At 43.2% G+C, this 19,360-nt stretch overlaps 1 protein-coding gene across 5 annotated transcripts in view; it reads right to left on the bottom strand.

Moving 5' to 3' along the window:
* Positions 1-19,360, bottom strand: part of HERC3 (HECT and RLD domain containing E3 ubiquitin protein ligase 3) — a 112,782-nt gene that overhangs the window by 49,238 nt on the left and 44,184 nt on the right. For 4 of the 5 annotated variants that reach the window (XM_073340669.2, XM_073340670.2, XM_073340671.1 and 1 more), the window contains exons 5-12: positions 18,547-18,768; positions 11,791-11,882; positions 10,884-11,014; positions 9,092-9,252; positions 6,925-7,001; positions 5,122-5,246; positions 4,245-4,307; positions 1,933-2,044 (exon numbers count right to left, since the gene is read on the bottom strand). In XM_073340669.2, the coding sequence (XP_073196770.1) occupies positions 1,933-2,044; positions 4,245-4,307; positions 5,122-5,246; positions 6,925-7,001; positions 9,092-9,252; positions 10,884-11,014; positions 11,791-11,882; positions 18,547-18,768 (983 nt within the window). The remainder of the gene's footprint in view (positions 1-1,932; positions 2,045-4,244; positions 4,308-5,121; positions 5,247-6,924; positions 7,002-9,091; positions 9,253-10,883; positions 11,015-11,790; positions 11,883-18,546; positions 18,769-19,360) is intronic. The other variant, XM_073340668.1, reaches the window with a different exon arrangement.

Here is a 19,360-nt window from a genome sequence, read left to right as displayed (position 1 = left end):
GTCAGTCACTCCTTGGGGATGGTGCAGTCTGGTTGGCAAGTAGGAGCTGTGAGAACATACTCAGTGCAGATGGAACCTTCAGAGAATTTAGCTGCCAAATTCTAACAAGTCTTTATTGAGCATGTGCAAACTCAGATTTTTTTTTCAGGGGTTTATAAATTGGGTAGATTTTCACAGGGAGGGCAGAGGGCTCATCTCTGACACCCAGTCAACTCCCTTGCCAAATATCAAGTCCTTGCTTTAAAGCATTGAGGCACCAAAGCATCTCAATGGAACGGTTGCAAGAATTTTTTTTTAACATGGCCAAAACACTGTATTTTCTTCTAAACACATTCTGAGAAACGGACGAGCAATTCTAGCTGAAACGTTCTCAGAGAAGTCAGCCTGAAGTGGACAGCCAGCCTGGAAAATTTCAGCTTGAGGTTTAAATTTAGCAATGTTACAAGCAGCTGAAAGCAAGGTCTTATAACTGGAAGTATAGGGCAGCCTTAACTACAGGTACCGGGACCTGGGCTGCCTATAACAAATGGAGTTTCATTATACTGGAATCCATTGTAAATGGGATCCACTCTGCATGCAACAAGGATACTATGAGTCATGTTACCCACAACATTACTATACAATTCAGTACACTTAGGTGGTCTCTGCTCTGGGGAAACCGAGGACTAAAAAAGCAGGTTGAGACTGAGGTGCAAGATGACAAAAATCTAACAGGGCAACTGGCTAACTTAAGACGGCTTTAAATACTTCAGGCATATTAAGATCTATTATTCCGTTAATTCTAAAAGCTATTTTTCAATTTTTAATTAACATGCATCGCTATTAAATTTCACTCAGAGAAAAAAAATCTCTCTTTTAAACAGGCCATTTATAAAGCCCAGAAAATAGGTTATAATGAAAATTCCAGCAGCGCTTTCACTCTATCATCATGATAATAGCTAGAAGAGTGGTAAACATCTGTGTCCATAAGTGACACAAATGTATTTCAGGGGGCTTTAAAAAGGACCATATCTCCTAAAGGTCTTAGGAAACAAATCCATCCGTCATTAACTAATGCTGCACTAGAGAGTATATTGCCTCTTGCTTACACCACTGTAAATCAGGAATAGCTGCGCAAAAGTCAATGGAGTCACTGGTGTAAACCATATACTTGTATCTAAAGGGGTCTCATTTCCTCCGCAAGCACATACAACTCCATCTCCCATTAACATCAGTGGTAGAAGAGACCTCTAAGAAGTGCAGTTACTTTACAACTCCTGAAAGTCTGACAGAGTTATAGAAAAACGTTAATATTTCTCACCAGAGCATCTTCAGTAGTTATTTAAAAGACTATGGGCCAGATCCTCACTTGGTGTAAAGCAATTTAGGTCCACGGACGTCACCGCACCAGCTGAAGGTCCTACTTTGCATTAATGGCAGAGACCCACTGTGATAGACTGAATTTTGTAAAGCAATGAGTAGCCAAATACAGATGCATGCAAAACTAAAATTCTGCATCACAAGATGTACTTGCGCAGTTTAATTTCTATGTGACATTTCATAGTGTCCTCGTAAACGTTTTGTGAAGTCCTAGTTACAGCACTCTATTATTAAATCTTTCCTAAGACATTCACAGAGAGCTGAATTTACAGGTGGAGGGGATTAGCAAGCATCTACTCTGCATATTGCACACGCACTTAATTGCAAACACTTTTTAAAAACAAGTACAGGGCCAGATTGTCACCTGGCGAAAATCAGTGTAGCTCCATTGAGATTATTAGAGCTATGCTGATTTACGCTAGTTTAGGATCTAGCCCCTGTAGCTTTCAATAAAAACTGCTTAACATTTTAAAAATTCACACGCACATGCACACACACACACACACAAAAAACCCCTCTGACAACACTATGAAAAACAGTTATTTTTAAAATACTTATACAACACCTTTATACCTGGTCTAGCAGGATGGAATGCTGAGAGTTCATTAGCTTCTCAAACAGCACTCTGGTGGAATTCAGGTCAATTCCAGGGATTTTGGGGCTGGTTTTAAAATGTTCATCGATTCTAAAACAAAAAACAAGCCCCAGACAGACATGAGTATAGGAAAGATACAAGATACACAGGCAAAGTGCACCAATGGGGAATGGGTCTATAGACGGAGAGATAACAAGACTTAGAAAACCTGGAATCTTTGGCTAAATACAATAGTGCAAAATAGACTATTCCTTTTATTATACTCCCTATGGGTCCTAATTTGGGAACCAGAGCCCTGCACTGAGTCCACTGATGTTAGTGGGATTGCACACAGTCCAAAGGGTCTGCCCACACAGATCCAGCTGCTGGACTGGGACCTAAGCTTGCAAAACGGCAGTCCTGCTAAATGTGGCAAGAGTCCCTTTGATTTTCCCCTGGGTACTCAAGGTTTTTTTTGTTTTGTTTTTTTTCAGGAGAGGGCAGACAAAGATGTTGACTGTGATTAGGGCCACACAGTAGAACATGGAATGGTTTTCAAAGGAGATGAGGCTGGGCTTTTCAAAGTAGCCTAAGCGAGCTAAACCCCCAATTCCAATGGGCTAACTCTCTTACCCTCCTCTGACCACCTCACCCTAAAATCTTCTAGCCCTCCAACTAATCATGGACCCAATCTAACCCCCAATACAGTTAAGAGGAGTCTTTCCATGGCCTTCAGCTGGTGTTGGATCAAGCCACAAATCCTTTTCTTTTTCAGCCTGACAGACATCTTTGAATGCAAAAGGCTGCATCTCACTTGGAATTGCCGAAGTTGAAGAGACAGACGTCAAGCTTGCAGAGGACAAGCAGTCTAACCGTTTGACTAGGCCCTGGAGCTTCATGCAATGCACTTAGTAAGTGATCTGACCCTGCATCTGGCACAGGTTTAACGGTTTGTATCAGATGCCTACAGCACAACTCTACGCAGGTAAAAAAGCCTGTACAACTTGCAGATGGCAGTTAAAAGGCAATTTCCACAACTCCACAGATCCCAAGCACCAGCACCAAGTATTTCCCCAGAGCACTGTGGGAACTAGCCAGCCTTAGGCCTGAACAATGCTAGATGCTCTCACCTGCACCCCGCTTATCTTCCCCATTCAAATGAGGTTCTAGGGTTAGTAAATAGAAGCATTTAAAGTTAAAAAAAAATAGAATATTTTAAATAAAAACTGAATTTACACCCAAATACCCCTGAAATGACTGTGTGTTGCCTTCTCAGAGGGTCTGAGCTGAAGGCTTCACACCACTGGAAGATGGGAAGAACAAATGGTGTTTTTCTTTCCTGTCTGAGCTGCTCTTGGAAAAGTCTGCCCAGTTTAACAAGTCTTCCTTCACCTAATTGCAGGCCATGACTCATCAGGTCCCCATAAAAAAACTCCTCAACCTCATTTTATTCTATCACCTCCCAACAATTTTTAGACTCAGTAGTCACAACCCAAACCCTTCCCAACCCACCCTGGTCTTTCCACTGAGCTGTGCATATTCACTTCCTGTAGCCTCCTCCCACTGGTCACGCTCTCTAATCCTTTACCCATCTTGGTCACCTTCCTTCGAATTATCTCACTTTCTATAGGTCACTTGGGTAAAAACAAGCAGCTCAAAACTTTCCAAGGATGACATCACCAAATTGGAATTACTGCCTCGGGCCGCACCTGTACTCAAGCAGTTCCACCGCAAGAGCACGTATTTCCCAATAGTGACATGTTGTGAGCTTGGGCCTAGTTTGCTATCATCCCCAAACCTTCTCTGTGTTATTGCACTGTAAATGGCAGTCTCATCCAGCTCATATACCTACTGTCATTTTCACTTCACTTTACCCAAATACTCCAACTCTCTCCTTTAGAGTATATTGTTTTGATGACTATTTCCTCAGATAAAAAAATAATCATAACTACCCACAGGGCCACCCCAATGTCTTTAAGTCGTTTAAGCAACATTTAATAAAGCAATTCAAGTCTGGTGAGCTTCACTCTGATCCCTCAATAGAAACAGACACACTGACTAACAACAAACTCACAAGTCTTTTTTTTAAGCAATTCATCTTCCTTTACCAGCAAGTCACGAATCTGCCCCTAAACCTCTTCACTACATCTATCCAGTCATCCCTCTCCATCCCATCACTCTCTGCCTGATCACAAGTTCTTTTGTCTCACGGCCCACTGCAGCAGTGAATAAAGTAGGTGACTCCCATCTTGTCTCTACAGGACAGCAAGCACAAGAAAGTCATGATTCTTGACCCCATTTGGCTACTTACTTCTTCTCCAGGAAGCTTCCATTCCAACAGGCAGACGACGACAAGATCTGCACAACTTCACTGCTTGGAGGGGGAAGACAAAAGGAAAGAGGGGTGCTAGTCTGAACAGATGTCATGCTACACTTCTGCAGATCTCATTTGCTCTTGTACCAACAAGTCGAGTGGTCTCCCTTCTATCCCTTGCATGCAAAAGTATTACCATAACCACCCCTGTATTATAAGTGGGGAGACTGCAGGGCACAGGGGTTAAGCGACTTCCTCAACGTCCCATGACAAGTTTTTTGGCAGAGATGGGCTGGCACTACTTCCTTTCACTGACAATGCTTTCCCTAGGCCGCCCACATTGGAGAGGGAAGGGATGTTTTAAATCAGACTGTTGAAAATTCCTTGCTTCTTTCTGTGAGCTCCACTCTTGTGTTAAAAGATTATTTCTTTCGAATCCAATGCCCCCATCCTTCACTTAGGGTCTGAGAAAGCTCTGACACATCTTCCTGGTTTTGTTAGGAAGATCTGACCTGGGATTCCTGATATAAATTGTAAATTGGTGCTGAAGTTCAAACAGAGAGAGAGAGAGAGTTTGTGTGTGTGTGTTCGGCCCTTAGATTTCTCTACCACTTTCAAAGCAAACTTTGTGCAATAATCAGAGTGGACCATGAGTAGTGAAATGTACCTAAATACGTACCTTTTTAAAAGGGTTGCATCTGAACAGTTTCCGAAAAGCTGAATTCTCACCTACTGGCCTTTCCCTGTGATATGAGCGAGACCCAAACTAGAAAATGCTGCTAAATTCTAAAGCACAGATGCCAACAAAACAATTAAAGAAAAGCTTGTAAAAAAAAAAAAAAAAAAAAAGGGTGGCTTATACAATAACACCTACTTGACCGAATTAGAGTTGTTCCGTTCTAACAGCTTTTGTTTCCAAACGGCTATAGTTTCATCATTTATTAAACAAGTGTAGCATAATTGATTTATGGTCCGGAAATCGTCAGCAGGCAAGGAATTCTGTGAGAAGATACAGATCTCAGTATTTAAGGAGAAGACACATAACACATTTCTTTGGGGTGGGTTGATATTAGGGATGTCACATCGTTTACCATCCCAAAGGCATCTCTCCCCCACCTCCGAAGGAGAAGATACTCCCAAACAAAATTAAAAAGGGAAAGAGGTAAAAGAAAAAAAATTGAGAATTAGATTTCTTACACAGTGCCAAAGGCCATTTCAAAGCCACCACTGACAAGTATAGATTGGGTGGGCTCAAGGGGCTGGTTTTATAACAGTGACTATGTGATTTATATAGCTCACAAAGGATGCTTGTCACTTTAAGGCACCCATCTCTGAGGAAATGAGGGGGGAAAAAAGGTCACCTAACGCCTCCCTATCCCCTGCCTATCACCACTGTAGATCTCTCAATTCAGTGGTCACAAAACTCCATCATGAGCTTATGTTGGCAGATCATCATCATGCTCAGAAACCACACAACAGGGACCCCTGTTCTACAACTGAAAAATATCCCTCTTTTAGAGTTTTCACTGCTGTTAATCATAGAATATCAGGGTTGGAAGGGACCTCAGAGGCAGGGATTTCCCTACACCCCCCCGAATTTCCGCCCCAGTTTTATGAACTAGTTACATGCAGTGTTGACAATTTAGTGATTGTTTGGAAATTTGAATTGAAACTGAAACATTAATATACACTTTAAAAGCATATAAAGTATATGATAAAATACGTGTATCTGAAAAAGTATAATAGATTTGAAAAGCATGAACACAGACTAGCTTCCTTATGCAGTTGTTGTTTTTTATGACAATGTCAATGCATTCATGTCGGTGATGTTGGCCAACCTAATAATTTCAGACCATGATGTGTAAGCGAAGTCTAAATGAGCTCTCCCTGACAGCTAGTGATGAGCTGGGGGCTGGAGGGAAAGGCTTCACGACCAGATTGTATTTACATTCATACCTAATCTACCTAGGTATCCAGCCAACAGAGCTGTGTTGCCCAAGTGATAGATTTTGGCTGGGACTGGGTTATAAATCACTTGAATGGGGGGGGGGGGAGAGTAATGAAATGTTATTTTTATTGTATGAGTAAAGGGCAGTAGAACTGTACTTAGCCTGTGCTAATTGAGGGCATAGAGAGAGGGGGGGGGACAGGTGTTTTGCTTGATGGTCTGCCTGAGTGACAAGTACTATTTGACCTAGCCCGCTCCACTGTTTAAAGACAGAGCTGATTAGGCTCCATAGATAGTCTTTTGTTCTGTTAAGTGATCACTACAGCTGAAATCACTGAGAATCAGGTCTAAGTGCTTAGACCTGCTGTGGGACAGCGTTCCTGTGGAAGACACGGCCCAGTCTGCACTAGCAGCGAGGTTCCCACACTGAGAGCTCAGCTGAAATCTCTGAGAGCTGGGTGGAACCTCAAGAGACCAACTCACAGAGGTCACAGTGGCAGGTGGCAGCAGAAGGTGACAACGCAGGGCCACTGGCAACAGAGTGATGGAGTGAACATTCATTCATCGGATGAAGTGAGCTGTAGCTCACGAAAGCTCATGCTCAAATAAATTGGTTAGTCTCTAAGGTGCCACAAGTACTCCTTTTCTTTTTGCAAAGTAAGAAGAGACACTCTCCCCACCCCTACACACACTCTCTTGTAGAGAAAAGAGCAAGCATTCTTTGCTTACCTCAGATTTGGAGCAAAGTACAAATGTCCGGTCTCCTCCACAGAAGATGTGTTTAACAATGTGATATTTAAAGGCATCTATTGAAGAAAGAGATACAATCGTGTTACAGATTGATCAACACAAGTTTCCTACTTCTTTCAACTATGGACCTATATTGCCTAAGGCCCTCCGCACCCTCAACTCCGACTGAGGTCAATGGGAGCGTAAAGTATTCATCGCCTTGTTAGCAGATGCTCAGGGCTTGGGCCTTTAAAATAGAAGGGGGCATAAAAACTCCACTTTCGTATCACAAAAGAAACATCATGACTGCAGAATAGGGCAAGAGAGACTCTTTACAAATCTCATCTATTTGCAATTAGTCACAATTAAATGCAATTGACCATCCCAACAACCTGGGGGAGGGGGGTTATTTAGGAACATAGGCCCAGATCCTACAACTTGAATCAGACAGGTGGTCCCTATCACCTGCACAGAGCCTATTGCAGGATCAGGGCCTATATTTTTGTATCTTTTGCCACTGAAGGCAATGATTAAAACTCTCCGATCTGAATGGTGCAGGATCAGCATATGAGTGACACAACGTATGCATTCCAAGGTGTTTGGCCCTGTTTGCTAGAACTGTCTAACTAATTCTGACAAGACTGATATTGGTATTTAATAACTAGTTGTCTTAGCCAAAGCTGTGACTACTGTCTCAAACTTTGTTTGATTTTCACATTTATGAGAATCTCCTATTTATCAAGTAAAGGGCTCTCTTTAAACAGTGAGACCTGAAATTTTTTTAATTGGTTCATTTTTTAAAGTCCTTAAAAAATGTTTAATATTTTTTCTGCTCCCTTGCTAATATTTATAATATTTACAAAAACTGACTATACAAGGCAAACCAGTAAAACTGACTATACACAAAGTGCTGTTTAATGGACAGAGTAATTAAGCTTTAAAACAGAGGAAAAAATACAACTGTGTTAACTTCTTTTTTCAGTTTTTGTAATCCTACATGTTATTTGCAGCTTTAGTAGGTCGTTTTCAGACAGAAATGTGATTTTCAAGTTGATGGCCTCTATTTAAATAAAATCCTGATACAAACAGCTGAAAACCAGAAATATTAATTGGGATAAAGAAAACCTGGTATTACTTTAATGCTAGCAATGAGGGGAATATAAACTCTCCTTGTAAGTATTCTGAGATGGGAGAGGGCAGGGTCCATTTTAGTTAGGAAAAGATTTTATACCTTGATTTTTAGAAATCAAATCTGAAATTACATCCAGCTGCTCTTGTACAGATTCAAATGTTATGAGCTGACTTCAAAGTTCACTTGTGACCATTTGGATGACATCACCCCATTCAGATGAACAGGAGATTAGTTCCAACAGAGGAGCACGCTTGGCCAAATTTATGAACTAGGAGATTGACCCAAAGGCCATTGAAATCAGTGGGAACCTTTCCACTGACTTCAGTGAGTTTTGGATCAGGCTTACAATGATAAAGATCAATCCCCACCCTATGTTTTACCAACTAAAACTACACCTACTTTTGAATTTTAAAATAAAAGCTGTCAATTATTTTGTAACATCATTATAAAGAAAGCCAGTATGATGTCTATGGAGAGAAAAGTCCTCATTCCCTAATTATGATGGGATGGTTTCCCAGCAGTCAGCCACTGAACGACTCATCAGTATTTCAGACTGGACCAGTGGCCCAGTCTCGGGCTCAGCACTGCCAGGCAGAAAATGAGAATTCCCAGGGCTCCTCCCAGTTATGTTTTTTTGTTGTTTGCAGTTCCACTCTAAGGGCATGTCTACACTTACCTCTGGAACGATCGATCCAGCAGGGGTCGATTTATCGCGTCTAGTGAAAATGCGATAAATCGACTGCCGAGCGCTCTCCCGTCGACTCCAGTACTCCAGCGGAGCGAGAAGCGTAGGTGGAGTCGACGGGGGAGCGTCAGCGGTCAACCTACCGCAGTGAAGACACCGCGGTAAGTAGATCTAAGTACGTTGACTTCAGCTACGTTATTCATGTAGCTGAAGTTGCGCAACTTAGCTCGATCTCTCCCCTCAGTGTAGACCAGGCCTAAGTCAAATGCAAAATGTCTTTAGCTCATTTCACACTGTGCTTGTCTCTTTGATATGCTACTCCGTATCACACACAGAAACAGAACACTTACCAGCTCTACCTGAGAGCTGCCCATTGTGAGCCACCCAGTGACCTTTTACTGGAGATGGGCATTTAACATTGCATATGTGTCCAGTTCCCAGCTGGCCTTTTGTTCCGCAGCCGAATGCATAGATCAGTCCTGAAGAAGGCACAAGGGCTAGAGTGTGCTGTCTGCAATGAAGACAGTTACAGTGTTTGTGCCAAGTTTAAATAATGTTTTTTTCAAAAGCAGACTAAAAACTAGCCAGGAAAACTATGGGCCAGCACCTCAGCTGGAGTAAATCAGCACAGCTCCATTTACATCAACAGCAGATTGATGATTTGCACCAAAACAGGAGCATTCAGCCATGATAAAGTGCGACAGAATCCCCTATGCTAACGTGAGGGATGTGGATACCTAAGACAGTTGGGACACAACTGGAGCTCTATGCATAGCACAGTGTGAAAACACACTCAACCTTTCTCCTAAACACACTTGGGTTCATCCCTCAAATGTAATGAGTTTGCTGGTGTTGGCCTAGTCATTTGCAAAGGTCTGTCCACATCACAAGGCTACTACAGAATGTAGCATTACTAACTTACTCTCTTGCTGTGAGCGAGGTTGGAAATAATTAGGGTGAGGAGACTGCAGCTACAGACTCAGACTTTCAGGCCAGATGGGACCATCGTGATCATCTAGTCCGACCTGAACATTGCAGGCCACCCAACCCCACCAACCCTCTCCTCAATAGGGCCATAATTTCTGGCTGAGCTACTGAAGTCCTCAAATCTTGATTTAAAGACTTCAAGTTACAGAGAATTCACCATGTACTCTGGTTCAAACCAGCAAGTGACCCATGCCCTACGCTGCAGAGGAAGGTGAAAAACCACAAGGTCTCTGCCAATCTGACCTGGCGAAAATTCCTTCCTGACCCCAAACATGGCGATCAGTTAAATCCTGAGCATGTGGGCAAGACCCACCAGCCAGACACCTGGGAAAGAATTCTCTGTAGTAACTCAGAGCCCTCCCCTTCTAGTGTCCCATCTCTGGCCATTGGCGGATGGGTCACTGCCACTGCAGGTGATCTCATTTCACCATTCCTTCCATAAACTCATCAAGCTCAGTCTTAAAGCCAGTTAGGTTTTTTGCCTCTACTGCTCCCCTTGGAAGGCTGTTCCAGACCTTCACTCTTCTGATGGCTAGAAACCTTCATCCTATGCCAAGCCTAAACATATTGATGGCCAGTTTATATCCATTTGTTCTTTTGCCAATATTGGCCCTTAAATAACTCCTCTATTTTCCTGGTGTTTACCCCCCTGATGTTTTTATAAACTGCAATCATATCCCCCCTCAGCCTTGGTTTTTAGGCTAAACAAGCCAACCTCCTTAAGTCTCCTCTCATAAGGTAGGTTCTCTGTTCTTCTCATCATCCTAGTAGCCCTTCTCTGCACCGGTTCCAGTTTGAATTCCTCTTTATTAAACATGGAAGACCAGGGTTACACACAGTATTCTAGATGGGGGTCTCACCAGTGACTCGTATAATGGTAATAACACTTTAGGATCCAGTTGGATTTTTTTTTGTATAGGGGGATCTTACACAGCACTAGGCCATAGCATAATTAACAGCTGAAATCAGAGACAATCTCATTTACAGAGAACATTAAAATTCAGACATACAAGAGGCTATAACCTAGTGACCTGTAAGTGTGATCTACAAGCAGAGAGTTATCTAACCCCTCTATCTGCACCTGAAAAAATACAAGGGCTGTCATCTGGGCTATCCTCCACAAGATGGAGTTGTCCATTCCACACAAGCACTCACCTGCCACAAGCGATCTGGGACACTTCGGTGCCCATCAGCTCCAGAACCCTCCGGGGGTTAACCTCATCATTCATGGAATCGTGGCCAAGCTGCCCACAGGAACCCGCACCAAATGTGAACACGCCTCCACTCTGTTAGCAAATCAGACAGCCCATGCACCATTTACTGAGCCATTTCCCAGTAGCCGATATCTCCGTCTTGTTTCACAACCATTCCCCAGCTTAAAGAGAGACTGTGCTAGGTATGGAGGTATATGAAAAGGCAGCTTTCACAATTCCTGACAGTGCAATGTCCAGGGAAGCATTTATAAAAACTAAAATGGTCAACTCAACTGCTGGAACTCTCTCTAAGTACTTCTATGCCACACACGCTGATCCTTCACATCTGTTAACAATCCCAGCTACTTTCAGATGGTCAAATAGCACAAATGACTAAGACAGCTTCCCCCACTCCTGGATCAGCATCTTTGCTGCCCCATAACTTTGGAGTCCACTCCCTTTGAGGAGACCGGAGGCAGAAGGCTGTGATATTTGCTAATGAGCTGCTGTATTTTTGTGAGCTCTGCCACTGATTTGCTCAGGTTCGAATTGTATTGTTATGCACTGTGTTTTTGATGTCTTGCCAAGGTACAGGGGGTGGGGGGCGAATATAAAAAAAATAATTCAATCCAAATCCAAACCAACAAATGTTAACATCTCCACTACAGAAGAGTAGAGGGAGGGTGGTTTGGTGATGAATCTTAAAGTAAAACAAGATTTCACACTTAAAGACAATCATGCTGGGGCCAGGAGAGAGAAGAGAGGTGCTAAAAGCCACAAAGTTCTTTCCTTCTATCACCCAGAAAGCTAAACTAAGCAAACCCAGGAAGTAAGAAGCTAGTAAGGAATTCCTGGATTGGTGCCTTTACCTTTGTCAGGACTGCTGTATGTTCCTCTCCACAGCTGATGTAGACGACCTTCTGAGTCCGTAAGAGCTTCACATGGCAAGGGGATTCTCGGTCTGCATTAGAGACAATGGGAGCAAAAGAAGCAACTCATCAACAAGGTGCTGAAGTATCTGAAAAACTCTAGTAGCCTGATTTTCAGAGGCGGCGAGCACCCACAACTCTGACATTAGCAGGAACTGCAGGTGCTGAGCAACTCCAAAAAATATCAGACTCTTAAGTGCTTAAATAGCATTTTCCATCTCCAAAGTTTAAGAGGGGCCACAGCAGGATCCAGCCATAGTCAGCAGGTGAGCCAGCTAGGTAACGTATTGCCAGAAGACCACGTGCGACAGAGTTAAGTTCTGCAGACCGAGGACATTCTCAAGGATAACGCTGCAGGGGATACAAGAGAAACTTGCGAAGTCACACTCAGGGATACTTTGGCATCCAAACTGGCAGAGGCAGAGAGTCAGGGAATTAGATGGAGTGTTTCAGTCCACCTCTAGCTGGAGAAGAAGAGATGCTGGACAAAGACAACCCCCCGGGGAGCGACAAAGAAATGACTCACCTGGAGAGAATATCCGACAAGGGTGAAAGGATAAAAAAGAAAGATATCTACTGGGGTGGCCAGAGTACCTGAAATCAGTTCAAATGTGGTCAGTGGACTTTTTTTAAGACTGCATTTTCATGTGTAACAATTTCCCATCTACCAATACATTGTTGCTTGTTTTATTTGATAGTGGCCCTGGTTTTAATCTTTGTTCTTTCAAGATGGTTACTAGAAGTCTAAATACTAAGAGGGTAAAACTAGAGTGTCTGGCTTTAAATGAGGATAGTGACACAATAGGCAGCCCAGAAACTTGATGGAATGAGGATAATCTATAGGTAAGGCTAAGATTTAGTCACGGGTATTTTTAGTAAAAGTCATGGACAGGTCACAGGCAATACAAGAAAATTCACGGGCCCGTGACCTGTCCATGACTTTTACTAAAAATATCCCTGACTAAATCTTAATGGGGTTGCTGCTGGGGGGTGCCGGGGCCAGAGCTGGGGTGGGGGCATCTGGAGGGGCTGCTGTTGGGGAGAAAGCTGGGCGGGGGGGGCCTCTGATGGAAGGGGAGGTCACCCTGGGAGGCTGCTGATGGGGGAGGCTGGGGCCAGCTGCGGCACCCGTTGCTGGGAGCAGCCAGCAGCAGCTGCACCGGCCACCTGGGCACCTCTGCCAGGGGCCACCCGGGGAAGCGGCTACTCCGGCTGCCTGGGAACAGCCGCTGGGGGCTGCCAGCAGCAACTGCACCAGCCACCTGGGGACCACCACTTAGGGCCGCCGGCAGCGACTGCACCGGGCACCACTACCAGGGGCCACCTAGGGAAGCGGCAATTCCAGCTGCTTAGGGACCACCACTGGCAGCCGCTACACTGGCCACCCAGAGACCACTCCTCAGGTGGTCCCCAGGGTCAGCCACACTGGCTGCTGCTCGTGCAGTCCCCAGGGGTAGCTGCCTGGGGCCGCTTGAGCAGTGGCCGGTGAGGCTGGCCCCTGGGCCACTCCAGCAGCAGCCAGTGTGGCTGACTGCAAGGCTACCAGAGCGGCTGGCTGCAGAGCTGCTCTAGCAGGGGCTGGTATGGCCACCCTGGGACCACCTGAGCATCTGGCCCCAGAGCCAGCTGCTTGGGTGGCCTTGGAGTCAGCCACACTGGCCCCCGCTGAAGTCACGGAGGTAGTGAAAAGTCAGGGTATCCATGACTTCCGTGACCTCTGTGACCAGCACGGAGCCGTATCAATAGAACACGATAATACCAGGGTACAAAACATACAGGAATGACAGAGTAGGCAGCTCTGGTGGGGGAGTGGCACTATATGTGAAAGAAAGCAGAGAGTCAAAGTAAAAATCTTAAATTAATCAATCCATACCATAGAATCTCTATGGATAGAAATTCCATGCTCGAACAATAAGAGCATAGCAGTAGAAATATACTACTGACCCCCTGACCAGGATGGTGACAGTGACTGCAAAGGCAGAAAACATAATAAAATGGTTGATTTCAATATCCCCATATTGACTGGGAACATGTCACCTCAGGAAGAGATGCAGAGATAGAATTTGTAGACACCACAAATGACTGTTTCCTGGAACCCATAAAGGGAGAGGCAATTCCTGATTTAGTGGCGCACAAGAGCTGGTCCAAGAGGTGAATATAGCTGAACCACTTGGTAAAAGCAATCATAATATAATAATTTTAACATCCTTGCAGGGAGAAAAATACCAAATTAACCCATACCACGGTAGCTTTTAGCTTCAAAAAGGGAAACTACACAAAAATGAAGAAGCTACTTAATTGGAAATTAAAAGGAACAGTCGGTCAAAAGGGTGAAATGCCTGAAAACTGCACGGACACTGTTTAAAAACATCATGAGGTACAAATTAAATGTATACACCAAATAAATATAAACAGTAAGAGAACCAAAAAAATGCCATCATGGCTAAACACTCGAGTAAAAGAGGAGGTTCGAGGTAAAAGGCATTCTTTAAAAATTGGAAGTCAAATCCTAGTGAGGAAAATAGAAAGGAGTATAAACTCTGGCAAGTCAAGGCAGGCCAAGAAAGAATTTGCTGAGCTAAGGATACAAAAGCTAACAGCAAAAAAAAAAAAATTTAAGTACGTCAGAAGCAGGAAGTCCACAGGACAATCAAGGTGCTAAAGGAGCACTCAAGGAAGACAAGGCTGTTGCAGACAAGTTAAATGATTTCTTGGTATCAGTCTTCACTGCAGAAGATATGGGAGAGAACCCCACATCTAAGCCATTCCTTTTAAGTGACAAATCTAAGGAACTGTCCCAGATTAAGGTGTCAGTACAGGAGGTTTTAGAACAAATTGATACATTAAACAGTAATAAGTCACCAAGACCAGATGGTATTCACCCAAGAGTTCTAAAGGAACTCAGATATGAAATTGCAGAACTCCTAATTGTGGTATGTAACCTATTTCTTAACTCAGCCTCTGTACCAGGTGACTGCAGGTCGCTATTGTAATGCCTAATTAAATAAAAAAAAAGATCCAGAGGCAATCCTGGCAAATACCGGCTGGTAAATCTAATTTCAGTACCAAGCAAATTGGTTGAAACTATAGTAAAGAACAGAATTATCAGGCACATAGATAAACACAGTATGTTGGCGAAGAGTCAACATGGCTTTTGTAAAGGGAAATCATGCCTCACCAATCTATTAGAATTCTTTGAGACTGCCAACAAGCACATGGACAAGAGTGATCCCGTAGTATATCTGGAATTTCAAAAAGCCTTGACAAGGACCCTCACAAAAGGCTCTTACGCAAAGTAAGGAGCCATGGAATGAGAGGGAAGGTCCTCTCATGGATCAAATAACTGGTTAAAAGATAAGAAACAAAGCGAAGGAATAAACGGTCAGTTTTCCCAATCGAGAGAGGTAAATAGAGGAGTCTCCCCAAGGATCAATTTGCAGAAAATATAAAATCACTCAATGTAGTTAAATACAAAGCACATTGAAAAGAGTTACGAAGTGACCTCACTAAACTGTGTGACAAAATGGCAAATGAAATTCAAAGTTGATAAGTGCAAAGTAATACACATTGGAAAAAGTAATCCCAACTACACATACAAAATGATGGGGTCTAAATTAGCTGTTACCACACAAGCAAGAGATCTTGGGAGTCATTGTAGATAGTTCTCTGAAATCATCCACACAATATGCAGCAGCAGTCAAAAAAGCTAACAGAAGGTTAGGAACCATTAGAAAAGGTATACATAATAAAGCACAAAATATTATAATGCCACTATATGAATGTATGTGATGCCCACACCTTGAATACTGCATGCAGTTCTGGTCACTCCATCTCAAACCAGGTATTTTAGAATTGGAAAGGGTTTAGAGAAGGGCAACAACAACGAATGGGGGTATGGAACAGCTTCCATATGAAGAGAGATGAAAAAGACTTGGATTGCTCAGCTTAGAAAAGAGATGATTAAGGTGGCATATGAGAAAGGTCTATACCACCATAAATGGTCTGAAGACAAAGTGTATAAGGAAGTGATAGTTACCTCTTTACACCACACAAGAACTAAGGGTCACCTAATGAAATTAACAGGCAGCACGTTTAAAACAAAGAAAAGGAAGAAGTACTTCACACAAGCACAGTTAACCCGTGGAATGCATTGCCAGGGGCTGTTGTGAAGGCCAAAAGTATAACTGGGATCAAAAAAGAATTAGGTAAATTGGTCAAAGAGGTAACCCTATACTCCAAGTCTCCCTTTGACTGTCAGAAGCTGAGACTGGAAAACAGGGGATGAATCACTCAAAATTGCCCTGTTCTGTTCAATCTGGCACTGGCTACTGTCAGAAGACAGCATACTGGGGTAGATGGACCACTGGTCTGACCCAGTATGGCCGTTCTTGTGTCTTAGTAACCATAATTATAAATAATTGCTAATAACTCCCCTTTTTTCACCTTGTACCTGTGGATTGATTTGCATGACTCAGAGGATTAGGTATCCTAATTAGGTCCACCTTCACACTCATGCCGCCTTCCAAAACACTAGATGGTAACTTATTACCAAAACCCTGATAAGAGTCACCTTGTGAAGGAAGGATTTGGACACATGGGAGACATCCATGACACCACCTGCCCAGGGCATCTCAAGCAGAACACAAAGAAAGTGTCCAGTATTTCAGGAGACACGGTGTGTAAATGCATTGTCTTTCCTGATTTGGCACCTTTTAAGAAAGAGTCATTGCTTTAGTTGCAGAGACTAATCTCTGCAGAAGGTAATGGGATGCTTCTCTCTCCAAGTTTTTTATAGACAATATGTAGAAGTCTGTCTTCTCCATAACAAACACACAAAACAATGTCACATGTGCTACTGATGACCATGGCCAAGCATTTTAAGAAAAGATGAATGTCCGGTAGCTGTTGGACTTCAATGGGAGCAACTTCATACTCTGCACTCTTGAAAATCAGGCCACCTATTTATAGCTTAACTTTAGGCACCTACTTTTGAAATCTTTAGCCCACGTATCCAACAGGTGGAGAGGGGAGACCTGTGCCATTCTATAGATTTTTTTTTTCTATTTGAATTATAACAGAACCATAATGCTTTGCCTGTTCACCCTATGACCACCATTCTGATGCAAGGCTTAGGGCACCTTGCTGGCACGGTACTTCTGTGGATTGTTACAGAGAGATGGAACATTAAATCACTTAAATACTTAGTGCTGCGAAACACTCGCAAATGCCTATAGATCATGCTGTTAATGTTCATTAAGAATAATTTACAACAGCTAAACCTTAGATGAGTCACTTATGTGAGAGAAAAGTTTTAGCTCTTATAAAAACACACATGAAATGCCCCCACACCTTTTCAAAATGTGTTCTGCCATTCCTCAAAAGAACAAAAATAAAGGAGATACCATATAAAGCATTAATCACACACCACTACTGTTGAAAGAGAAAGAGAGAAACTTAATAGCTACAGAAGGCAAGCTCTGGGACAGGAACTGTCTTTTTGTTCTGGGTCTGTATAGTGCTTAGCACAATGGAATTCTCTAGGAACCCTGCTCCATGGGGTTCCTAGGAGCTACCACAATGCTAATAAATAATAATATGGAATGGAGGATTGACCTGCCCAGACACTGCAGGAATTCTCCAGCACTGATGAGACCGTGCACATTTAGCATTTTGCAGGTTCAAGTCATACCTTCAACATTCTTTGCACATTTTCTGTGAAGTTTCAAAATACATGTCTGTGTTAGTTAGGTGGGCTGCTAAAACCTGTAACTTCCACTTACATGTATGTGAAATGTGGAGCAACTTCATGGCTTTATTTTGCAACATATATAAGTATTATGCATCGATAATATTTTGCAATCTACATTATGAAAATGCAGCATATTACAAAAGGCAGTATGTACTGTATATATACACACTTATAAAAACGGCAAAACAGAATCATCATTAACTTACCCGCATTGCATAATCAATAGCCTATCTAGTAGTTAAAGCCACTCAGAAAACGTTTAAAGAATGCTGATAGGCTCATTTGCACCCACAGAAAAACCCCTCTGATATATACACCAAGTTGAAAATGTGTTAACAACAATAGCAAGGTGTCCCAGGCCAGGATGGACATGGCATTTGCTTTTCCAAAACTGATTCTAAATCCATGCTACAGACTGTTTGGAGACTAGGTTACAACGAGCTTTGGCTAGTACGGCTGTCATAAAAAAAAAAAAAAAAAGTCATTGGCCACATACTACCAATAAACAGTTTTGCAATACTGTGATAATGTCTATTGCTAATCATTGTAGATTGTATACCTGCTTGCTGCTAGCTTCAACCAACTTAGGGCCCTGATCCTGCAGGCTGTTCCACATAGGTGGATCTTGGCTCCTCTGTGGAGCCCACTGACTTCCTCAGGAGTTACATATGCTCAGTGCCTCTGCAAAAACAATCAGACCACTGATTTAGGTGCCAAAATATAGGCACCCAGAAATGTTTGCCTACAATCTTTTTGACCTTGCTAATTCCCATTTACATCCGCAGAGTTTCCTTCCATTGATGGTATAAAAGGCTCATGGACCCTTTGGGAGGAATCACGTTTCCGTGCTCTCTCCTATAGGCCACTTGGTAGGATGAAGGATTATTACAAAAAGCAAAGCCATGATCAGCAATCAGCTCATCCTCCATTGTTAAAGGTTCCAATACCTTGCTCATCACTTAAGCCCAGCTGTCCTGAGTTGTTCCTCCCCCAGCCAAACACAGCTCCGGAGAGAGACAGAGCAAAGCTGTGAGCTCCGCCGGCAGCAACCTGAGCCAAGGGGATCCCATCGAGAGATGTGACGCGCTGTGGGCTGGTTTGAGAGGGGCATTCTTTACCCAGGCCCAGCTGGCCATAGTTGTTCTGTCCCCACGTGAAGAACTGGCCGTCTGAAATGAAGAAGGACAATTGAAGTTAGTAAGTAAAATCTGCCCAACATGGAAACAAATCTGTTACGCCTGAATAAGAAACAGTGCTGTGGGCTTCAGTGCTACTGAAGGCAGGAGCGGTGACCAATACGCTACTGGCGACAAAAATGTGCACTCTGGAGCTACCAGGTAAAATAATAAATAAAGTGTGTGACTGACTTAGGAGATCCAGCAGATATTATGGTAAAACAGACCGTGGATTCACGGAGTGGAAAACTACTCTGGCTCACACACTGCCACATAGAGAAAGGCCCGTGTTCTATATGCTGAAGAGCAGCACCCAGGAATGCTTCTCCCAATGTCACAATGACTCTAATCCTGCAAAGACTTAAAAAGAACTCTAGCTGCCCTACAACAGCCTGACCAGAATTCTCTCCTCATTTCCTTGGGCTCCCTCCACCCGCTTCTTGTCTCCAGTGGTTTTCTACAGTCTTCTACTTTGATTGCAAGCCCCTTGGGCAGGGCTGTCTCTTTGTTATGTGAGCACACAGAGCACAGCACCATGGGCCCATGGCCTCTAAGGACTACCACAACACAAATATTATTAATTATT

The sequence above is a fragment of the Lepidochelys kempii genome, chromosome 4, assembly GCF_965140285.1.
Source record: "Lepidochelys kempii isolate rLepKem1 chromosome 4, rLepKem1.hap1, whole genome shotgun sequence".
NCBI lineage: Eukaryota > Metazoa > Chordata > Testudines > Cheloniidae > Lepidochelys > Lepidochelys kempii.
This window is presented reverse-complemented; position numbering and strand designations above follow the sequence as displayed.